The sequence below is a fragment of the Enhydra lutris genome, unplaced genomic scaffold (assembly GCF_002288905.1).
Source record: "Enhydra lutris kenyoni isolate GAN:26980312 unplaced genomic scaffold, ASM228890v2 scaffoldscaffold42, whole genome shotgun sequence".
In the NCBI taxonomy this organism is placed as follows: Eukaryota; Metazoa; Chordata; class Mammalia; order Carnivora; family Mustelidae; genus Enhydra; species Enhydra lutris.
This window is the reverse complement of record NW_019154126.1, coordinates 11,777,452-11,799,157: the sequence shown is the minus strand read 5'-3', so window position 1 is coordinate 11,799,157 and position 21,706 is coordinate 11,777,452. Positions and strand designations below refer to the sequence as shown.

General features: G+C 49.1%; 1 protein-coding gene across 1 annotated transcript in view; it reads left to right on the top strand.

Moving 5' to 3' along the window:
* LOC111155531 (calcium/calmodulin dependent protein kinase ID) overlaps positions 1-21,128 on the top strand; it is a 432,128-nt gene extending 411,000 nt beyond the window's left edge. The window contains exons 7-11 of the mRNA XM_022515707.1: positions 3,655-3,767; positions 5,323-5,401; positions 13,112-13,199; positions 14,099-14,216; positions 15,721-21,128. Of these exons, the coding sequence (XP_022371415.1) occupies positions 3,655-3,767; positions 5,323-5,401; positions 13,112-13,199; positions 14,099-14,216; positions 15,721-15,839 (517 nt within the window). The 3' untranslated portion in view covers positions 15,840-21,128. The remainder of the gene's footprint in view (positions 1-3,654; positions 3,768-5,322; positions 5,402-13,111; positions 13,200-14,098; positions 14,217-15,720) is intronic.
* The last annotated feature ends 578 nt before the right edge of the window (positions 21,129-21,706 follow it).

The following is a 21,706-nucleotide window of genomic DNA, read 5'->3' as shown; positions in this document are numbered from 1 at the left end:
CAACACTGGGCCTTACACATTGAGTTCTTCTGGAATGTCTATCAACAATGCAGGGCATACTGCCTCCTGGTGGGGGTATTATACAGGAGGGTAGGTGGGATCTCTGAGGGCTCCCTGGGCTGGCCTAGTGGTGGGCTCTCCTACACCATAGATCCTTGTCTCTATTTCAGAGCCTAGCCAGGGGGCTTCACAGCCATCGGTGAAGCCTCTTCTTCAAGAGTATGTTTGTTTATCCAAGCACTTACTCACCATCTGCTATGGGCAGACCTTGGGCCTGGCCACTGAGAATTTAGAGATGAGATTAAGATCTAAGATATGGTCCTGCCTTATCTTAGGTAGGACCTAAGACATTGACCTGCCTTAAGGAGCTCAAGAACAGCTCACAGTAGCAAGTAGTAAGTGTCACTGGGGAGTTCTGCCCACTGCCCTGGGGAGCACAGAGCAGAGCACCTACCGTACTTGGTAGAAAGGGGCTGGGTCTTCCTAGTAACACTCCAGCTGGTCTTCAAGGATGTGCCAGAGGCGAGTGGTGGGGGAAGGGCAGCCCAGGTCAAGTATATACGTTTACCTTGGTCCAGAAATAAAAAGTGCCCAGTGGGGAGTGAACTCTGAGCACCTTAGCCTACAAGACCCGGAATGTGGGAAATGGGGTTGGAAAAGTAGGGTCCAATCACCGAGTTCTATTTAACAGATGAAGGGGCAGGTGGGCAAGCTAAATGACCTACAGAGAGCATTCAAAGTCAAGACTGAGGTTCAATTCTCAAGCCTCCTTCCCTTGAGTGAATAAGCAAAATAGTCAAGAACACAAACCTGAAATCAGATGGATGGGCCTTGAGTCCTGACTTTGCTCCATATGTTTTCTTTGCCTTCAAAATAAGAATTGGAGAAGGGACTGTGACCCTGAGCTTCATAGCAGCTGAGCCATAAAGACCCCTAGACCCAAGGTAGTGAAGGGAAGCAGGGAGCAGTTAGCACAATCCAAAGACAAGTTCCTGGGAGGGTCTCTCCCTAGAGGAGCAGTGGGGTAGAGCCAGCCTGCGTATACCCTGGCCCTGATAGCCCCCTTCCTTTACCATCTCCACTGGGGACCCCACTGGCCAACCCCTACCAGAGGGCATGGAGTTTACCCCTCATTCAGGTATCCCTGCAGGTCAATCTCCCAAGACACAGAATGAGTGGAAATTGGCTCTAAAGGATGAACAGGAGGTGTTGGGAACACCCACCTCCTGGGGGAGTGGAGTTTTAGTGAGATAATATCGCAAAGCTCTTAGTGCATTTTTGACCCAAAACAAGTGCTCGGTCAAGGCTAAACTAGAATCTAGCAGTACATCTGCGAGAGTGTGCTACAGGGAGATAAGATGGCAAAGTGGGAAAGCCTGAAGGTATAAGGGTTCTCCTTGGATGACCATCCCAAGGCTGGGATGGAGGCTATCCATGAGCCCTGGGGATGTGTTGCCTATAATTGGGCGTAACCCTCAGTTGTTAGGTTGGCTAGTTGAGTTGTTGTTCTGAACCACAGACTTTTAGATCTAGAACAGTTGAGAAAGACTTTATCACCTTTGAGTATGCTTGGTGAGATCATTTGTACATTATTTAAATGGTTTGATATGTAAAATAAGAACATAGAGTTTCCATGTGATAAATAGCTCAAAGTTGTTTGTTTTCCTACTAATGGAATAGCCTGTCTAGGGAGCTCTGTGAAATTTCTAGATCCCGGGAAGATTCTGCATCTTTTAATTGTCTTTCTCTTATTTTCCAATCCTCATTTTAAAATCCTCTTTCCTAACGTTAACTTAATCTCCAGCCTAGATCCATGTCCTTTTCTCCCGTCCTCCATGTAGCCGCATAAACAGTATCCTATCCCCCTTCCAGCAGAGCTGAAAAACCAGAAGAAATTGGGATATACATTAAGAAAATTGGCACAAGAAGAATACATCTTTCTTGGAATTTCCTTAAAGATTTTTTTCCCCTTGAAAAGAAAGCCAAACTGTAAAATAAGACACATTCAGTTGTTAATAAACAAAAACCTCACATATCTAAAATTTAGTTATTTTCCAAGACGAACTAACATTTTGCTCTGTCTGCTTTTCCTAATATGCACATTTCATTGAGCCCAAATCCTCATTATGGGAAACATTTACATATCCATCTCCTGGCTCCAGGGTTTCCTGGGCAGTAAAATGTGCCCTCAGTGGTTTCAGAAGCACTGGGCTCATATTCATCTTGCCAAAAGCAGCAAATCTTTAAAAAATGAAATTTTCCAGGCATTTAGCCCCTAAACCAACCTTGTGGGAATAGATGATTTTGAATCTTATCGGCCCACACAATGTCTCATAGCCCTTAAAAATGTCATCAGCCTTCTCCCTGGGCAGCGTGACCGGTGACGCCAAGTGTCACAGCAGGAGCAGCTGAAGAATGAATGTGCCAAGTCTGCGTTTTGAACCTTTATTGGGTTTCTTATTTGCCAGCCGCCTCATCCTTCACAGGCCTGTGGATTCCCGTTCATGCGTTCTCATTCGACAGGTCTCTAGGCTGGAGCTGTGTTTAGAACAAAGTTTGGCAATCTGGGGAGATTCAGAGCTCTTTTGGGGGCAGAACTCCCATGGCGGGGCTGTCGTCTGGGCTACTGTGGGCCCAGAACCATGTTCTACATGATGCAGCTTTGTACCAGGTCTTGCAGAAAAATGCAGGCTTGCCTCTGCTCTGCCCATCCCTTAGAGCTACAGCCTAAATCCTACCCCTTCTTGGATGCCCTGCCGCACGGGGGCCTCAGCATGTACTAGCTCCCTCCCAAGGTTTCATAGCCATGCAAACAAACTGAAAGAGGGGATCATAGAGCCACAGTGTGTTCAGGCCAGAAAGAATATTAGCAATTTCCTAGTGCGGCCTCCTCGTTCAAATGAGGAAATCTTGGTCCGGAACATGCACCAGTGACCTACAAAGGGTATAGGTGACATCAGAGCAGAAAGCAGAAATGAAGTGAGAACCCAGAGTCTTTTGAAATAAATTGTACTGGGGTCATTTAAGGAAAACTTCTCCTCCCATTACGTTGTTCAGATGGCTGTCCATACCCCTAGAACTCCCATGTTACTTGCGCCAGCGTTGCAATACAATTTTCCAAAAATTGACCTTGAAAGGGTTCACTGGCAAAGGGGTGATAGTATTATGATGCGTGTTCTGCTTTTATATTTATTGTATATTAATGGCCCAAACTCTAACCGTCCTAACACCCAATTTGGGCATGGTTGGTTGATAATGTGTATTTTAGGGCAACTTGTAGCAACTTTGGTTACCAACCCATCCACTGTTGGGGACAACATTACAGATGATAAGGTCAATAGTTTGTACACACAGAAGGTGTAGGGGTCGGTTTGGAAGTGTATGAGATCTGATCAATAACGTGGAAAGAAAGGTGGGCTTGGGTTTGTGTTTGCTTAAAGTCATCTCCTTTTTGCGATTTATTTAATCACAGCTTTAGTTTTGTGCCACCTCTGCCCCTAGGAGGCGTGATTTCTTTGCTCAGGTTGTATCTGCAACACACACAGTGCAGTTTTCTCCACTTGGTGAAGACAGCTCTTCCCTTCCAGGCCGAATGTCCAGTGACCACAGCAGATAGACAGCCGTTACAGATCCTCACACTGTCTTGTCTTCCAGGCTCTGTGGCTACCCTCCTTTTTATGATGAAAATGATTCCAAGCTCTTCGAACAGATCCTCAAGGCAGAATATGAGTTCGACTCCCCCTACTGGGATGACATCTCCGACTCTGGTAGGTCTCTTGGCTCCCCAGGGGCAGGACCCTCATATCCAGACCTCTTGACCTTGACTGACCTGGGGGTTTCAGGGTGGTCCTGAGGCTTCCAAGGAAGTTCCTTGAGCTACGTACTTGGACTTGACTTGCAAAGCAGAAGGCAGGTTTGGGACATCTGACCAGAGCCACACTGAGGGACAGGATTGACCCCTCCACTGTTCTTAGCCATGCCCTGATCTGGGGGCTCCAGGACTGAAACAATGTTGGCTAACATTTATTTAGCTCTTACTGTGTGTCTACCACCATAAGGTCTGCACACATGCTAATTCACTCAGTCCTCAGGACAACCTATCAGATGGCTTTTACTAGTATTGCTACTAGACAGGTAAGGAAACTGAGGCCCCCTCAGTGTGTGATATACCTTGACAGAAGCCACACAGCTAGTAAGTGGCCGAGCTGGGATTTGAACCCAGACCCTCACTCCAGCACCCACATCTCAACTACTTACTGTGCCACACTGAAACGTCCCCAGAAACATTCACCATTTCCTCCTCAGGGATAAAGGTCAAAACCAAGGCTCAGGTAGACTGACAAGTCCTTGAGCCTCAAAATCTGGATGTTAACAACAGTCCTCCCTACCAGAGAGGATCAAATAAAATAATAAACGGGGCAGAGTCCTGCCCCTCCCGGTGAGCTGTTTAAATACCGCATTTTGTTATCTGTTATTTTCTCCTCACTGGAGACAACTTGCTTTATTCCTCAGTCTTCCAGAACCTGACACCTGAGTACAGTTGTCCAAGCCTTGCAGGGAAAAGTGGCATGGGGAATATTTTATTTCCTAGGTCAGGAGGACACCACCTTCTCCTCTAAGAGCCCAGTCCTGTGGGCAGAGAGCTGCTGGGCACTGTGAAGCCATGGGTCTCTGGCCTGGCACACAGGTGTCGCCCTCTGATTCTGTGACCCAGTTGCTCATGTTCTCAGGGTCCCGCTTCCGGGTCTTACCCCGTCTGGGCCTCCTAGTGCTCCCCACCCCCACCACTGGGGCATATCTTGTTGCATCTTGACTTCCCACTCATCACCAGTGGCTGAGTGGGCTGTGGGGGGCTTCTCGAGGCTGTGTCTCCACAGAGCCTGCCCAGGACCTGGTGGCCTTAGCAGAAGTTAAGGGGATTTTGGTGACTCAGTGGTGTCTAACACGCAGAGAGGACATCAACAAAGCAGCTTCTTAAGGCAGCCGTGAGCTCAGCGAGAGGCACATGGTGACGAAGATGTTTAATCTCTGAACCAAAGATATCACTAACTGCCAAGGGAAGGGCGTTGAGCTGGGCAGCCAGGGTCCCAGGCCTGGCATGTCTTCCTCCCCATTCACTGTCCCCTCTCATGGTGCCACGTCTCGGCTTCCCTTTCTCCCAAATGCCAGTTCCCACCCACCTTTTGTGTTCAAAGTGCCATAGGGTCAGTGGTGATGCTGAGCTGTTTTTCATGCTCCATGCCCTTTGCCAAAGACCCAGCAGCATCCAATTGTCACACGTCCAGCCACACCCTGATTCCCCTGTGCTTTCTTTCTAAACAGCAAAAGACTTCATCCGGAACCTGATGGAGAAAGATCCAAATAAAAGATACACTTGTGAGCAAGCCGCTCGGCACCCATGGTAAGAAAAGTCACCCATGAGGAAGAGCGCACTGACACCTTCGCAGATTGAACCTCCTCTCAGCTGTTTGTAACTGGGGAAGGATTGCATCTCATTCTGACCATTGGCTTTCATCCCGTCCCCAAGGCTACACTTGAATTCTTCTCTTCCCTCGGGACACAGCCTCCTGAATGCACAGATGACAAGTTCAGTGTGCAAAAGATAGCTGTAGGCTTTTCATTCTACAGGAAGTATGTTGGGATCATTTTTATTGAAGGTAATTCTCCAGGGAGGCATGAAGATGGGAGTTTTAGTCCTTGAGCTTACCGTTCAATAAGTAAGTGAATTGAGGCTATATATTCTTTTCCTTTTAAAATGCTTTTGGGGACACCTGGGTGGCTCAGTCAGTTAAGCATCTGACTCTTAATCTTGGTTCAGGTTGTGATCTCAGGGTCATGAATTCAAGTCCCGAGCTGGGCTCCAGCCTACTTAAAAAAAAGAGAGAGAAAGAAAAAAGAAAGAAAATGTTATTCAAGTTCATGTGTCTTCAACCCCAGAGGCATTCCCTGATAGTTCGTGACATTCTATACTACATTTTCAGCAGTGCCCTTGAACCCCCTTGTTTTGAGCCACTTACTAAGCTTGAACCCAACTGTGCCAACCAGGCGCCCCCAATTTTCTTATCTTTAAAATGAGAACAAGGATACCTACTTTACAAAGCTGATGTAAGAAATCATGGAGATCATACCTGTTAAGGTTTTTTAGCACAGGTCTGGGACATAGGAAATGCTTCGTTAGGCTTGCCTTAAACCACCAGGAGCATCCATTTGGGAACAAAGACCAGGAACCGTAGAACATGTGGTATGATGGCAATAAACAGCCTTTGACTGAAGGAGAAATGCCCCGAAAAAGCACTCTAGGAAACTGCCCCATGTTTGTTCCACCACCACCTGTAGCATTTCCTCCCGAGAGTCACATGCTGGTTGGTCTTCCAAAGGGCACCTACTCAGGGGAGTGCCGTAAGCTGGTTTCATTGAAGTCCCCGACTTCATGATTTTTTTGACTTTACCATGGTCCCAAAATTATACCCATTCAGTAGCAACTGTACTTCCGGTTTTAAATTGTGACCTTGTCTTGGGCTAGCTGCATCAGGGATGATCTTCTCATGAGGTCGGGTGCTGGCAGCCACAGTGCCCATCAGCCACACAATCAACTACAGTTGACATCCAATTGCTGACACCTGTTCTGTCCCTGTACAGCCCTTCTGTTCTTCACCTTCAGTGCCATATTTAGGAAATTCCATGAGCTACTCAACACTTGATCATACAAGGAGCTTTGTGTTAGATGATTTTGCCCAACTGTAGGCTACCATGGGTGTTCTGAGCACGGTTAGGGTGGACGAGGCTAAGCTATGTTTGGCAGGTTTGGTGTATTGAATGCATTTTCGACGCATGATAGTTTCCACTTACGATGGGTTTATTGGGACAGAACTCCATTGTAAGTCGAGGAAGAGTTGTATTTTAATCTATGACCACAGCTGTCACTTACAGAGCACTAATTATTTTAGATTCTGTTCTAATTGTGTTAAAACATCATCTTATGTTTTTTCTTTATAATAACCCTGTGAGGTAGGTTTTGTCTCCATTTCAGAAATAAGAAAATCGATTTAGAAAGAAAGTAACTTAGCCGGAGCCAAGACTGCAGAAGCACTACGTGATGGTAAAGCCATACTTGTTTCTGGCCAGAACTGATTCCAAAATAAATGTTCTTCGGAACCACCCTGTAAGAAGTAAAAGGAAGACAGGAATGGCTGAAGGGGAGGGAAAGATACTTCCAAATAAGGAGGCTGATTTGGTCTTATATATGTATGTATTTTAAGATTTTGTTTATTTACTTGACAGAGGGAGAGAGACAGTGAGAGAGAGAGGGAACAGAAGCAGGGGGGAGCGGGAGAGGGAGAAACAGGCTTTCTGCTGAGCAGGGAGCCCGATGCAGGGCTCGATCCCAGGACTTTGGGATTGTGACCTGAGCCAAAGGCAGTTGCTTAGCAACTGAGCTACCCAGGCGCCCAGTTATATATATTTTAAATAAATTTAAAATAAATGATACTTTATTTTGTAACAAGTTACATTGGACAATAGGTCAAAGTATGTGATGATAAAGTTAGTGAAGCTTTTCTTACTTTACCAGCAATTGGCCTTCAGAGCCGTAGGAGACTTGACTTCTTCGGGTTTTGTCGAGTTGTGGTTGACACACACTGTATAAGTTTAAGGTGTAGAGCTACATGGCTTCACCTGTGTATATATTGCAAAATGATTCCTGCAGGAAGTGTAATTAACATCCACCCCCTTCTGTAGGTAGTGGAAACAGTTGTTTCCTTGGGGTGGACCTTTAAGAATTTACTCTGCAGCAGCTTCCAGATATATGTTAGAGCAGTGTGGACCATCCTGTTGGACTTTACGTCCCAGCATGTATTTATCTTCTATGAGACTAAAAGTATGAGACTGTGGGGGTGATCTAACAGAGGAGGAAAGTGACCTCTAAGGAAGGGAAGCAACTTACTTTCTTGGACGTGTTCACGCATCCAGCCTCGCTCTGTGGGAGACAGGAAGCATGCCAGCTGAAACCTAGTCTCTGCTTCACCAAACATTTTTGAAAAACCAAAGAAGGGAGGTCATTTCCCTGAGGGGCCTGGCAGAGGACTTCCCAGAGGGGGTGAACCCCACACCGTGAGGCCGTCACCAGGCTGTCAGGGGAGGAGAGGAGTTCTTGGCAGGGCGAGCAGCCTGGGCCACGATCAGGGCCTAAACTGCGTCTCTATCCTGGAGCCACAGCACTCAGTATTGCTGGGGGCAGGGGAGTGGACACAGGAGCAAGGCAGGAGGGGACTGGAAAGGAAGGCATGACAAGCGGATTCTGGCGCGAGCTCGGGGTAGTACAAGCTTTGAGTCCCGTTCCCTGCTTCACCCTTTGTTACTGCGTGGGCGACCTCCTGAGCCCTGGGGCCCCTGTGCCGAACTGAGATCATAAATAATGGCAGTCTTTATCCTTATAGGGCTTTTCCAGGGATGGAATGAGACATTACATACAAATAAGAAGAGGACCCAGTACCTAATACATCTTCTCCCATCTGTACAAGTTGCATTAATTTATTGTCATACTAAGCAATTTGTACTTTTCCCTTCGGACATTGGGGGCCCCTGACAGGTTTTAAGTGGGTGATCTGATTTGCATCTCAGAAAGCTTAGCCTGTTGCAGGATGGGACGATGGAGACGAATTGCTGGTGCTGGGCCAAGGGAGGCTGGCAGGGAGGTATAGACTGGAGGGGAGGCTGGCCCAGAGAAGGGGGAGGGGGCCTGCCTGGAGCCATAAGGATGGGGCAGATGGAGAGCACAAGGGACACGCCAGGGGCAGGGGCCACAGCTTGGGGCAGGGCACTGGTGGGACAGGGGGCCCTGAGGTTATGGCCAGGGTTCCAGCTGAGAGGACGGGCCGGTCAGATGCCTCCACTGAGAGGAATAGGGGGGAGGGTCCGGAGTGAGTCTAGAGACAAGGAAAGAGGTCAGGCTGGAGACTGAGACTTCTGGGTCATTTGCCTGGGTCCCCTTGGGATTCAGTAGCTTGTGAGGTGCACAGATTGATGCCTCTTTACTCCACAGCTGGGTTTCTGCCAGTGCTGTATCATTGCTCCTATGCGTGTCCCAAGTTCCAAGAAGTCAAATATTAGAAAATGGTAAAAATGAAGGCATTTGACTCAAACATCATTGAAATGCACCCCCCCCCCACGCCGTCTGTATTTCTGATATCCTTGTTTCTTTTATGTAAAAGTTCCTGGGCAAAGAGCACAGGTTCAACAGAGAGCTGGCAGAGAGTGCAGTCATGATTCCAGGGAAGGATGGCTTTCTCCACACCCCATTCTGGAAGCTGTGTTCTTGGCACATGGATTCTAGCCGGAGAACATATCTCTTCTTCTGCATTTGCTCTTCCAACTTAATCAAGGCCCCTTGGCACCAGAAGGGCCTCTGGCAGTCACAGACACCATCCCTTGGCCCCAAACACCCACTTGGGACAGGACAGGGCTCCTTTCAAAGCTGTGTGTGTGTCAAGGGCACTCAGCTTCTCTTGCCAGATTTTTGGGTGCCTATGTCACTTGAGGCTTTGCCTTTTTGTGGCGGTGCATGGTTAAGGAGGCTCCAGCCCGCTGGCCGCTGGCCAAGGGGGAGGGACTGGCAGGGGACCTGATGGGAACCCATCCCTCCTTACAGGGAAGCACCTCAATAGGGTTTGTTTGTCTGCTTCAGGTTGTTCTGGACCTCCCTCTCTAGTTACATCAACATGGAAACCAAAGTGATGATTCCTGGGCATCCATGCCCCAGGTGACACTTGGCAGTGGGCCCCCTACCCCAGGGGGCACATTGTGTGTCGGCCAGGCCGGGGAGCACCTGCAGCCCTCCCCTCAGTGTTCATGGAGACCCCTCCCCTCTTCTGGGCTCCAGTCCACGAGCTGTGGTTGACCCTTAGGAAGCAGGAAGCAGCCCAGGGCTCTGGGAAACCCCTGTCTGGGGTATACACAGGCATTACCAAGACTGTCTTAAGCAAGTGACTAGAAAAATGCAAAATCAGAGCTGTGGAAGTACAGCAGATGAGGTGTGGAGCACAAAACCCAGAAGGCAGGAAGAGATGAGTTTGATGATTTGTGTGTGGAGAATGAGTGCCAGACAGACCTCGCGAAGGGTCATTTACATGAATACTATCTGCGTTGTTAGCACGGGGTTAAAACTGGAAACCAAAGTGTGGCTCCTGGATGGCTCAGTCGGTAGAATGTGCAACTCTTGATCTTGTGTTGTGAGTTCAAGCCCCTTATTGGGTATAGAGATTAAAAATAAACTATTAAAAAAAACTGGAAAGCAAAAGAGACATGAATGAAATGTGGGTGTCCATAGCTTTATATGTGTGTGCGTATACGGATTTATAAGGAAATTCTCCTGGGTCGGAGGCATTGTTCAGTTCCTAGGACCATCGAGGTACAACCAGAGTCTCTTCCGATCCTAATATTCCATGCCTCCAGAGTCATCGATGAATAACGCTGAAGGTTGTAGCACTGAGCATGGCGAGAGTCATATGTCGTCATTGTGAACCCCCTGGCTCATGATCGGAGTAGGCATTTCCGTGATGGGGTCCATTTGAGGAAGACTGTGTGCTGTCATGGGCCAACGTCCCCAAGGAGAGGACCTTATGGGAGCCTCTGGGCCACATCTGCCCTCCTGGGTCTTACTCAGCCACAGCATGCCCCAAGACAGAGGGAAGTGAGCACTGAACATTCCTGAAATAATTAGAAGTTTGCATTTTCCTTACATCTCAGCCCATGCTAACCCACAGAGAAGGGAGCCTCCCTGACCCCATTGCTGGTCTGTTTGGTTTGGAGCACCGCTCTGCCCTGTGGCGGTCCTCAGCCTGAGACACCCCGTACTCCCACCCCTTCTGCCTGCTCGTTTCCAAGAAAGCACTGGCCACCGATAAGTTGGAATTGGCCCCCTTTTCTGAAGACATAGTTTTTTGTTTTTTTTTTTTTTAAAGATTTTATTTATTTGCGCATGCGAGAGAATGGGATTGGGGCAGGGAGGAGCAGAGGGAAAGGGAGAAGCAGGCACCCTGCTGAGTAGGGAGCCCAATGCGGGGCTCAATCCCAGGACCCCAGGATCCTGACTTGAGCCAAAGGCAGACACCCAACTGACTGAGCCACCCAGGAGCCCTGAGGATGTAGCTTTTAAAAATGGGGCAGGAGGGATGCCTGGGTGGCTCAGTGGGCTAATGCATCTGCCTTCAGCTCAGGTCATGATCTCAGGGTCCTGGGATCGAGCCCCACATCAGGCTCTCTGCTCAGCAGGGAGCCTGCTTCCCCCTCTCTCTCTGCCTGCCTCTCTGCCTACTTGTGATCTCTCTCTCTCTCTCTCGCTCACTCTCTGTCAAATAAATAATAAAATCTTAAAAAAAAATAAAAACGGGACAGGAGGAAACAGTCACATGAATTATCTAGAAGGAGAAGCTTAATAAAGATGTCCACCATCCCCTAACCTTGTTCCTCTTGTTTCGGATGGATTTGCCCGCTATTCTGTTTCACTGGTGGTGGGGGGGGTGGTGGGCAGGAGGCAACTGGCAGTTGTTGGAAATGGAAGCCTGATTCTCTTGAGTTCATTTCAGAGTGTCCCCTTTGCTAAGTCTTTCCAGCCCTGCTGGGAAAAAGAGTCTATGCTAGGAGGGGCGGGGGTCACTCATAGCTGGGAATAATCGGACTGTATTCCAGACTTAGGCCCAGCCTGGCACAGACTAAGGGTCCAATCCTGCAGCCATGTTTTCAATTCTAAAGTGAAAGGCTGGGTGGGTAGGGACATATTTTTTTACTCAGGGAGGATTTCTTGTCTGAATAAGCCCTAAGCTTGTTCCCCTCATGTCCTGAAATGGTCGGACATCACAGTGGGTGGCATCTGGGCTGTTTTGGGTCCAGGGCCATCTGGGTCTGGGAGATGACAGGTTTCCTCACTAACCAGCCACCTTCCAGCCAGAAAGGATGGTCAGTGTTCCTGCCATCTATATGCCCCTGAACCTCCAAAATGCAAAAGATTATTTCATAGGTATCAGATGCCAAGCTAAAATTTAATAGTTGTTAAATGAAAGGGAAGATATGAAGGGTTCTAAGTGCAGAAGTGAAATGAGAGCAAAACACAGTTTCCTCTGAAACTGGAGGGAAGGCCAGATGATTAAATGTAGGGGAGGGACGGTGCTGAGGCTGAGAGGAATGTGTGGGGGAAGAAACGAGTGACCTCTGGGTGACCGATGAGACTGGAGATTGTGAGCCACTCGAAGAGGGCAGGGCGGTGTGAGACCAGGGAGAGTGGGAGGAGGATGGGAGGGAAGGAGAGGTGGTAAAGCAGGTGGAGAAAGGACTAGGGTGAGGGGGTAATTCCTAGGTAGTTTCTAAGGACAGAGGTGAAGAGCAAACCCCCCTTCTTCTCTGCTAATAGAAGGCTATAGAACAAGCTAATGCCGAGTGATATCAGTGACCCAGCTGAGTGTTTAGAGAACTTTTCCGAAATGCAAGGGAAGAAGATTTGCCAAGCAGGGGTGAGCTGAGGCTGGGCACCCTCTCACTGAGGGCAGAGGAGGTGGGGGACGCCCGGTGTGGGCAAAGAGAATATGGCTGAGCTTCATTCTGCTGGAATGGAACCAGAAGGATGCTTTGGCCCCAGGGTGTGAGTGGGTCCATGGAGCAGCGGGCCTGGAGAGGGTACAAAGAAGGAGCCTCAAGCAGGAAGAAGCTGGGAAGATGGCCCTGGGTAGGGATCTGGTGGTCAGACCAGGCAGGAAACTCATCAGGACCTCTGAGGGGAAGGGCTACAGGGTAGAGGGCTGATGGAGAGGGAGACGGAGGGAGCAGGAGGGGAAACCAGATTCAGGTTGCTGTTGTAGGAACTGCGGCCAAAAGGGAAGAAGTGGGAACCAGGCAGAAAGGTCCACAAATCCCCTGGAGGGTGCAGAGTCTAGAAGAGGGACAGGACTTTGAACATAGTGGTGCCTGGAAGGGCAGCAACAAGCCACCCTCTTAGGGAACCTTGGGATGGGCACAGGACTGACGCTTTCCTGGGAAACCATCATGGGACCCAGGTCATAGCACCACCCCCCGCCCCCCGCCAACAAACTCTTTTAAAGAAGCATCTTTGCCTTTGTTTCAGGATCGCTGGGGACACAGCCCTCAACAAAAACATCCACGAGTCTGTCAGTGCCCAGATCCGGAAGAACTTCGCAAAAAGCAAATGGAGAGTAAGTCGCCTGCTTTATTCAGTCCCAGTGAACCCAATAACTCCCACGAAAATTGCCCTGTGGTTGGAGCATTTATTATTTCTAAAGGTTGCTATCACCGGAGTTGGATGAAAATCCCCAGAACCTCACCCAGAAAAATCTTGCTAATTTTAACCAATGAGGTTTAAGACTCACATGGGGTGTCATGGTGTGGGAGGGATAAGGTACACGATTTCATATCCCCCCAGCAATAGTGTTGGTTCGTTACTCTGTTGCTGTTTCTTAAGACTGCAATTCCTGTTGTCCGCCTTTCCATTGCTGGAACCTTGAAGAGTTGACTTCTCTTAAAATTATGTGAGAGCAGGAGAGGAAACCCTATTTAGGAAAGCCTAAACCTTAGGTTCTGATCAGTGTGCGTAAATTAAGAGCTGTCTGTTCTGCCCTGAAAGACTGTACAGAAATGAAATGAATTCTACTGACCTACTTCATTTGGAGGAAATGCTATTCATTAGGACATGAGCGCCAATAACAGGAAAATAAAACCTACCTTAAAACTTCATCATAAACTGTCATTTAAGATACTGTATTATAATAATAGGCCTTTGATTCTAAAAGTCACTTCTCTAACATTATGGAGAGAATTGGTATGCATTCATTCTAGATGTTTACTATGTCAGAAGAAGACTATTTGTTTAAGTCTCCAAAATATATCTCGCGGGGCGGGGTGGGGGGTAGGGGACGCAATAAATTCACATCGTTTTGGAAGAAGGGTCAAGATGAGCTTCCTTTCTCAAGTATCGTGAGAATGTTCTAAGACATCTCTAATACTCGGGGTAACAGGAGAAACGAACGGACGCAGTCTGAGTCTTTTCTAATTAGCCAGACTCTTTTGTCTGCTTTTTCCCTTTCTTAAATTTCAGCAAGCTTTCAATGCCACGGCCGTCGTGAGGCATATGAGGAAGCTTCATCTTGGCAGCAGCCTGGATAGTTCAAGCGCAGGTGTTTCCAGCAGCCTCAGCTTGGCCAGCCAAAAAGATTGTGCGTATGCCGCAAAGACGGAACTTTCCAACTGGCATGCAGACCCCTCTGGGGTGGGGGTGGGGGACTGGCGCCCGTGAGCACCTGGTGTTTGATACCTCATCTCCTTGGATGTCCCCAACAACCCTGGGACCTTATGTAATTTAGAAGAATATTTTCTACATGTCCCATTGTTGGATGTTCACGCAACAGTGGGGTGTCGCTATTCCCAGTTAGAGGTGATAAATCCGTGGCTCGAGTCCCACGTGGCTGTGGCTGTGTGGACAAAAGTCTGGAGACTGTCCTGTCTGTCTCCTTCCTGTGAGGTTTGCTTGTCATTGTGTGCCATTGTTAGGGGTTGAGGAAGGGACAGCGGAGACTCATGACAGCCTGATCTCATTGGTTTTTAGTATCTGTTTTTTGATGAGGATGATGATATTTGGAGCTGAAGTTTATAATGTGCATTGGTCTTGCAGTCTGAGTCATAGTAAGAATATTGCACTGTCCTTCACCTTTGCATGGATGGTCACATCACTGGGGACATGCTTGCAATTGTCTATTTCCCTCTCCCCGTCCCCACACCCTCTGGTGTATTTATCTTAATTCTATAATAGGCCATCCCAGTGGCTCCTGACCCCTTCAGAGCAGTTGCCTTGATGGTGCCCATTGGCCTTCTTCTCCTTGATCATGAAGCCCTTCCATTTGGTCTCACTCTGGGCATCATGTTTCTACCCCCATTACCCTCAGAAAAGCATTCCCTCCACCTATAATAGTCTTTCCATCTTATCTGGTAATGTGAGCCCTTAAGTTTCCCCCAGAAATCTCCATGAGCATCCCTTGCCCCAACCACACACTGTGGTAGACCCACAGATAATGAATCTCCCTCTTTTGGAGCCTGTGAAGGTCACAGACAAATGCACTGCTGGGAGCTGAGCTGCAGGGGAGCAATCTGACATCAGGATTGTCTGATGCCGACATATGCACTTGGTGGAGCTTGGTGGTGCAGCCTGGGAGGTATTTTTCTAGGGCAGGGCTGCTGGTATAGGAGGAAGAGATGACATCCCATGACGATCGCTCTGGGTCACAGATGCATCTTAGCCAGGAGTAGAGGCCACCCATAAACAGCGTGGATGGGGGATTATAGTCTTTCTTTATTCTTCACATCTCTACTCATGGAGCTGTGGTGACAACAGTTCTTATAATGACAGCACGTACTCAACACCTAGCCTGCAGCCTAGTACCTAGTAAGTGCTCCCTCAGTAAGCAGCACCAATCCTAGGAGGGTGCTCAACCGTGTGGTCTTCAACTACAAAACACTTACGATCATGATGATGAGAATGGGAGGGAAGAGTTGGGCCCAAGAAGAAAGCATTTTAAGGACCCATTGCCAGAGTTTGCCTACAGGTAGGTAAAAATTTAGTCAAGTGTGTAAAAAGTTGGCCCCCACCCCAAACCCTGCTGTGGGAAAGGGGAGCGAGTATTTTCTTCTGAGCTTTGACCCCCTGTGTCCACTGTCCCCCTACAGGTCTGGCATCCTCCACACTCTGTAGTCTCGTTTCTTCTTCATCGGGGGTCCCTGGAGTGGGGGCGGAGCGGAGACCGAGGCCCACCACTGTGACCACAGTACACTCTGGAAGCAAGTGACTGGCTCTGGAGGCGGGGCCCCGGGGGGCGGGGCCAGGGAAGGGGGCCTCCGGCGCCCCCAGCCCCTCCAGAGCGATCCCACCTTGCATGGTGCGCCTTCCTGCACAGGACTGGAAGACAGAAGTTTTTTATGGCCATATTTTATACTGCAATTCTGAAGTGTTCATTTCTCACAAACTGTACTGACTCAAAGGGAGCTGACGTCACAGGATCTGGTGCTGTACATACGAATCTTGCAGAAGCTCTGACGAAACGGACCTCCCGCGTCCTCTCCCCCAAGCCCCGTCGTTTCCGCTCTTCTCGGTATGGGTAACCGTCTCTGTTGTATTCTTTTCTTTCATGAACAAAAAAAAAAAAAAAAAAAAAAAAAGGTTTCAACTGGATTATTTAAGTATCAGTAAATAATTGCGCATTTAGGGTTTTATTTTTTACCTTTTATGAAATGCTCCCTTCTGATCTATACTTCTGAGTCCCAGGACCTGTATCTTTTGCTTGTCCGTGGTAGAGTTTTATGTTAATCTTCAAGAGATGTTTTTCGTTGTTTCCCCCCCCCCACCAAGGGGAATGTAAAGGTATTTTTTAAAATTCTAATAAGAGGATCAAGAATCTCTCTCCAAGGTCAAGAGTGCACTTTACTTCTATTTCTCCTCTCTCCCCACTTCCCTGGAGGGCCAGCTCTCTGAGAAGACAACTCTGCAGATCCTCGGGGTGTCGTCTCCAGGGACACCTTGGGCAGGGGTGAGGGGGGATGGAATCTGCAGAAAACCTTTTCCAGCACCGCCCCCCTCCAGCCTACCTGTGGCCGTCCGGAGACCCCAGGGGCCTTCACTGTCAGCGGTCAGAAGTAAAGAAGCCTGTTCTCCTCCCAAGACTAAAGCTACACCTCAGGCTCCACGCGCTGTGAAGGAGATGCCCAGCAAAGACGAAGCGCCTCCCTCCCACAAGGAACCAGTCGCCATTTTGTCCAACGGGAACTCCCCGCCCGGCTCCCATTTCTCACGAGGGTAACACAGAAAGCTCCGCTCTCAGCTATGCAGTTTTCGAGTTAATCTCTGTTTTTTAAAAACACATTTCTAATCTTAACACTTCAAATGGCTTCCGACTCCTAGAAGTCTTTTCTGCAGATTTTTACCCGGTCCTTCTGTGAATGTTATCCGGGTGAGCAGAGGGAAGTGGCTTTGGAAAGGAGTCCGTGGACCTGGGGGGTGGTAAGGAGAGGTGGCCTGCCATGCAGGGGACACTGGCTGCCACAGGGATGGCCAGAGACGGCGTCCACCAGGCCCAGCCGGCGCTGGAAGCCTTCCCTCTGACCAGGGCAAGCTGAAAAACCAAAGACCTGTGATGGCGGGGTCATCAAAGGGCCCAGGCTGCCTGGGCCTGAAGAGTTTCTTGGGATGTAGGACTTTCATTGCTAAACCTGGCAGTGTTCCGGGCAAACTGGCCCCATTGTTGGCCCATGGGGTGTGTAAGTGTGCGGAATGGAGTGCAGCATGGGACTCTGGGGGCTTCCGGGGCACTCTTCTGCAGAGGCCTGCTGCCCTTGGCCCTCCTGCCCATGTGACACCATGAGTCTGCATTTCTTGCCGTCAGCCTCAAGCCCGCTGCTTGTCCCTGGAGAACTGCCGGATGGCCCAACAGCTTTACTGGCAGAAGAAAATGGCATGAGGATTAGAAAGAGTATCTGAGAAAATGGGGTTTCTCTCCAGGGGCTTTATTAGGGTGTGGCTTACTAACAAGCATTGGGGAGCATTCATGTTGCCACAGTGTCAGAAAACAGGAAATCTGAAGTTGCAGGAGGGTGATCATTTGCCCGGATGTGGTCCCTGTAATGTGTACCTGAGTGGTTGTCGGTCCTTTGGCCTGTGCGTTCCATGCAATCCGTAGCACTTGGAGAGCTACTTTTGAAGCCACGTTCTATGATGGATGAGTCCGTTATTTCCTAGAGCTGATATGCGGGTGCCTGTTCTGTTCTCTTAGTTTGAAGGTATGTCTTACCTGACAAGTGCAGAGGAGGTGAAAGGTGGGGTCTGTCACAAGTGTCCCCTCCGTGGTTTGGGCCAGCCTCTGGCCATGCTTGGCCTGTAACACTTGAGGTCTCTACAACATACTGCGAGGAGACGGCGACTGCTTTCAGCCCCAAAAATGAACTCCGTTGAACTTGACACAGGCAAATCAAGACCGTTTCAACACCGCCAGACTCGGGTCATTTCCTATCGTTTAGGAAAAGGAGAAAAAGAAATAACACATGGAAGAACTTTTGCTCTTTGAGAGAGCCTCTGTGGCAGGAGAAAGGTTCTCTTTCAACCTCATTGGGTATTATTTATGCTTTATTATCGTATCACACAGCAAGAGAACCCAGAATGTGTCTTTGGTTAAGACCTGCTGAGCCAGGCGGCTGAGTCCCAGGCCCCTCGCCAATGTCCGATCCCACCCGTAGGAGCTAAGCATCTCCTACGTGCCCTAGGCTTCCGCTCCCTATGGAAGGCAGTGTGTGGCCCAGGCTCAGGGATGGCCACCGGCCCCATTGTGGGTTCCTTTCAACCCCAAGCTCCCGACCAGTCTCCTAAGCTTCTCAGAGCAAGTAGATAATTTTTCCTACTTGAATAGGACATGTTGATATCATGTCCACGAATGGCCTCTCTCTCAGCTGCCTAGCCGTCTGCCCCTCCCACATGTCCCATTTTTCACTTCCTCTGTAAGGCAGCAGACAAGCAGCAAGTGTGCACCCACATATGGGCCTCCCTGACTCCGACCAGCGGCTGATGGCTCTTAGCCAGGGGGGCCAGTAGGGTTTAGTGTTCTTGACTATGGCAATGATTCTGATCACTTCTGAAATCCCACCTCAAGAGCAGGGAGCAGCTTCACTTCCCTGCATGGGAGCCTGTGACCTTAGAGAGAGTCCCACTGTCCAGCCAGCAGTTAGCCTGATGTTTGAGGAGCTCAGCAGGCCAGCGTGGGGCAAACTAGATGGCTTTGGCTAAACAAGCAGGAATCCAGCACTTAGGAAGCAAGGGCCGATTGGGATATAGGACTGGGCACAGAACTCTCAGACTCAGTTTACCTGCCTGGCACTGACCTCATCCTGTTCATTTATCTGCCTTGGTGTCCAGCATATTCTGGATGGGGTGTGGGTGGGAGAGAGTAACTCCCCTTTAGAGTGAAGGTCAACAACACAAGGGACAAAGAGGAGGGGACCCCAGGGTCCCCCCTTCTCTCTCTAGGAGTGACCGTTTTATCTGTTTAACCCATGGGATGTGATATTTGAGGAGGAATTTTAAACCGAAGACCATATCCAGGGGAGAGAACTCAGTAGTTGAAGGCTCTGCAGCCCAGCAAGAGCCCTGGTTCCAAGGCTAATGACGGGAGAGCTAGGATTGCTGTGACGCTCCCCATCCCGTGTGATTCGCAGGGTTTCCTTTGGCTATGTGAAGGGAAAGCCAGAGCCGGCAAAGGGCAGCTCTCCCTATTTCATAAACAGAAATAATGCGTACTCTTTCCCAGGGTCACACACTCACTTCTGGCCAACAAAATGAAGGTCCTCTGTTTCAACCAATGCATGAAACCTTTGCATGTTCTTCTCAAAACAGCACTCTTTCTGCATCCTGTCTACCCACACTCGACAAAAGAGTTGGCCTTTTCCTTAAACACATTCCAGACCAAACACTGTTCAGTTTGTTTCAAAAAATGTATACCTGTATGTAACCCACCACTCTCTTGGGGGACAACTGGTCCTTGGCGTACCTGACATTTGCAAACAAGGGTTCCAGCCCTTTGGTTCTCAGAGTTGAAAGTGTTGAAATAGAAAAGGTGAACTGGACAGAGTCCTCCAACGGGGGCTTATCTCCTGAAGACACCAAGAAACCCCGTCTGCCAGTGAGCTGGCTCCAAAGCATCCATGGCGGACAGCAGGCAGGGAGGGGAAAGGAAGACAGAAGCGCACGCCCCCTTCTGCCCACACCCCACTTGTGGTCCCAGCGCATCACGGGTCTGCAGCGTGGCCGAGGGCGCGGGAGCCCAGCCCCACTGTGAAGCAGGCCCCGCATGCTGGCCAAGGCCTGGCCCGCTCCTGCTCCACTCTGACTGAGACCCTCAGACTGGAAGGAGCTGTAGCCCTTCCCGGGCCTTCCCTGCCACCGGTGGCTGGAGCAGCCCGGGTGTTGTGGCTTGGGGGGAGGGGGGTGCGCTCTACTTCTGCAAACCCAAAGGCTGTGCATTCGGCAGCCAACCCCACAGCATGCGGCTGCCAGGTCTGGTTTTGTGGACAAAAGCAAAGTGTGGAATGGCTTCTCGGTGTCTGTCTCTCTCTCTACACCAAAGGGACAAACCATTGCATTCACCCTTTGTATGAATGCCCGCTTCTGCATTTGCCCTGTTTTTAACCTTCTGGTCCCCAGGGAACTTCTCATACGGTGATTCTGTCTTCTGATCATTTACTGAATTATTTTACTTAGAGGTGATTTTATTTTCTTATGGACAGGAAAAAAAAATTGAGAAGAGTGTTTGAGGCTTCAGTCCTAGAAATAAGTCATCACCAGGGATTCCAAAGGCCCAAACATGAATAAAATTTGTCCTCAAAGGAAAACCTTAATCTGGACAGATGGAGATTGCCAGGCCCTCGTAGGAGCCCTGTATTTCTGGGGCAGGGCTTGGGGCAGGGTTGGCAGCCGGGCTTTCTGGAGGGAGAAAGAAGCAACAGGAGCATTGCTCGCTTGGATGTCAGTCATACACACAGAAGCCTGCCGCCCTCCTTCCAGGGCCCGAGCATCAGAGGGTATGACGAGCCACCCAGTGACAGCAAAGAGGCTACAGAGATTCTCTGTTTCCAAAGATGGGTGGCGCGTTTCAGAGAACATTTAGCTTGGGGCCACTTTCAGGTTGGACGACATAAAAGGCATGTTCTGTCCAGAAGAAAATTTGGAACGATTTCTTAATTGGCCTTCATCACTTCTCCGAGCCTTCCCACCAGCGAGCAAGCATGTTTTCCAAAAGCTTACAACTGGCGAAGCCAGGAATGTCCCCGCGTCTATTATTACGAGGCTTGTGATTGGTTCAATTTTCCCATAAAAACACGTTTGTCCCCAAGAAGGGAAACTGTGCATTTATTTCATGCATGTGACAAACTCTGTAAGAAGTTTAACTCACATAGGTTTGCGGCACTGCAAAATTGTTCATGGGCCTATGTAGCAACTGATTCTCTGCCTTGACAATCATGTACACATATCAAGATTTCTATCATAATGATAATGAGATTGATGACTTCTTGTTTTCCTCCAATAAAGACAATTAATCACCTTCGGATGTCTGAGGTTTGTTTCCTCCTTAAATAATGAGGGAGAGGGGGTGTTCCAAGATCTCTCCCTTTCCTCCTCTTTCTGAGGTTTGGATTTGAAGTCAAGGAGTTTGAACTGAGCCCCTGAAAACTCATGAGGTTCCCTAAATATTTTACGTCACCTGCCCAGCGAGCCGGAAGTGCCAGGAGAGGAAGGGGTGAGCACATCTTGGCTTTGGGGTCTGCTGGACCTACCATACTGCTGGACAGGAAAGTTCCCCCTTTCCACAGCTGCTCAGAAAGTGGCTGGAGGTGGGCCCATTAACTCAAATTGCACTAACTGGATTTTCAGGAGTTGCTCAGAGGGAAAGCCAATTTCAGGGAACCCCTATCTGAGTAGGGGGTCAGCAGGTTCATCCCCGCACCCATCTGTTTTGCTCAGCACAACTTTGGAGCTCTCCGTGCCCAAAGAAAGATTCATTCTGAGCAGAAGCCTGCCTGTTGTCTTTCTTTCTCTTGGGTGGGGGAGACCGGCATTTCATAGGTCATCAACTAAATTGTGGGGAGTAGATCTGATGACCAGACAGTACCTCCAATC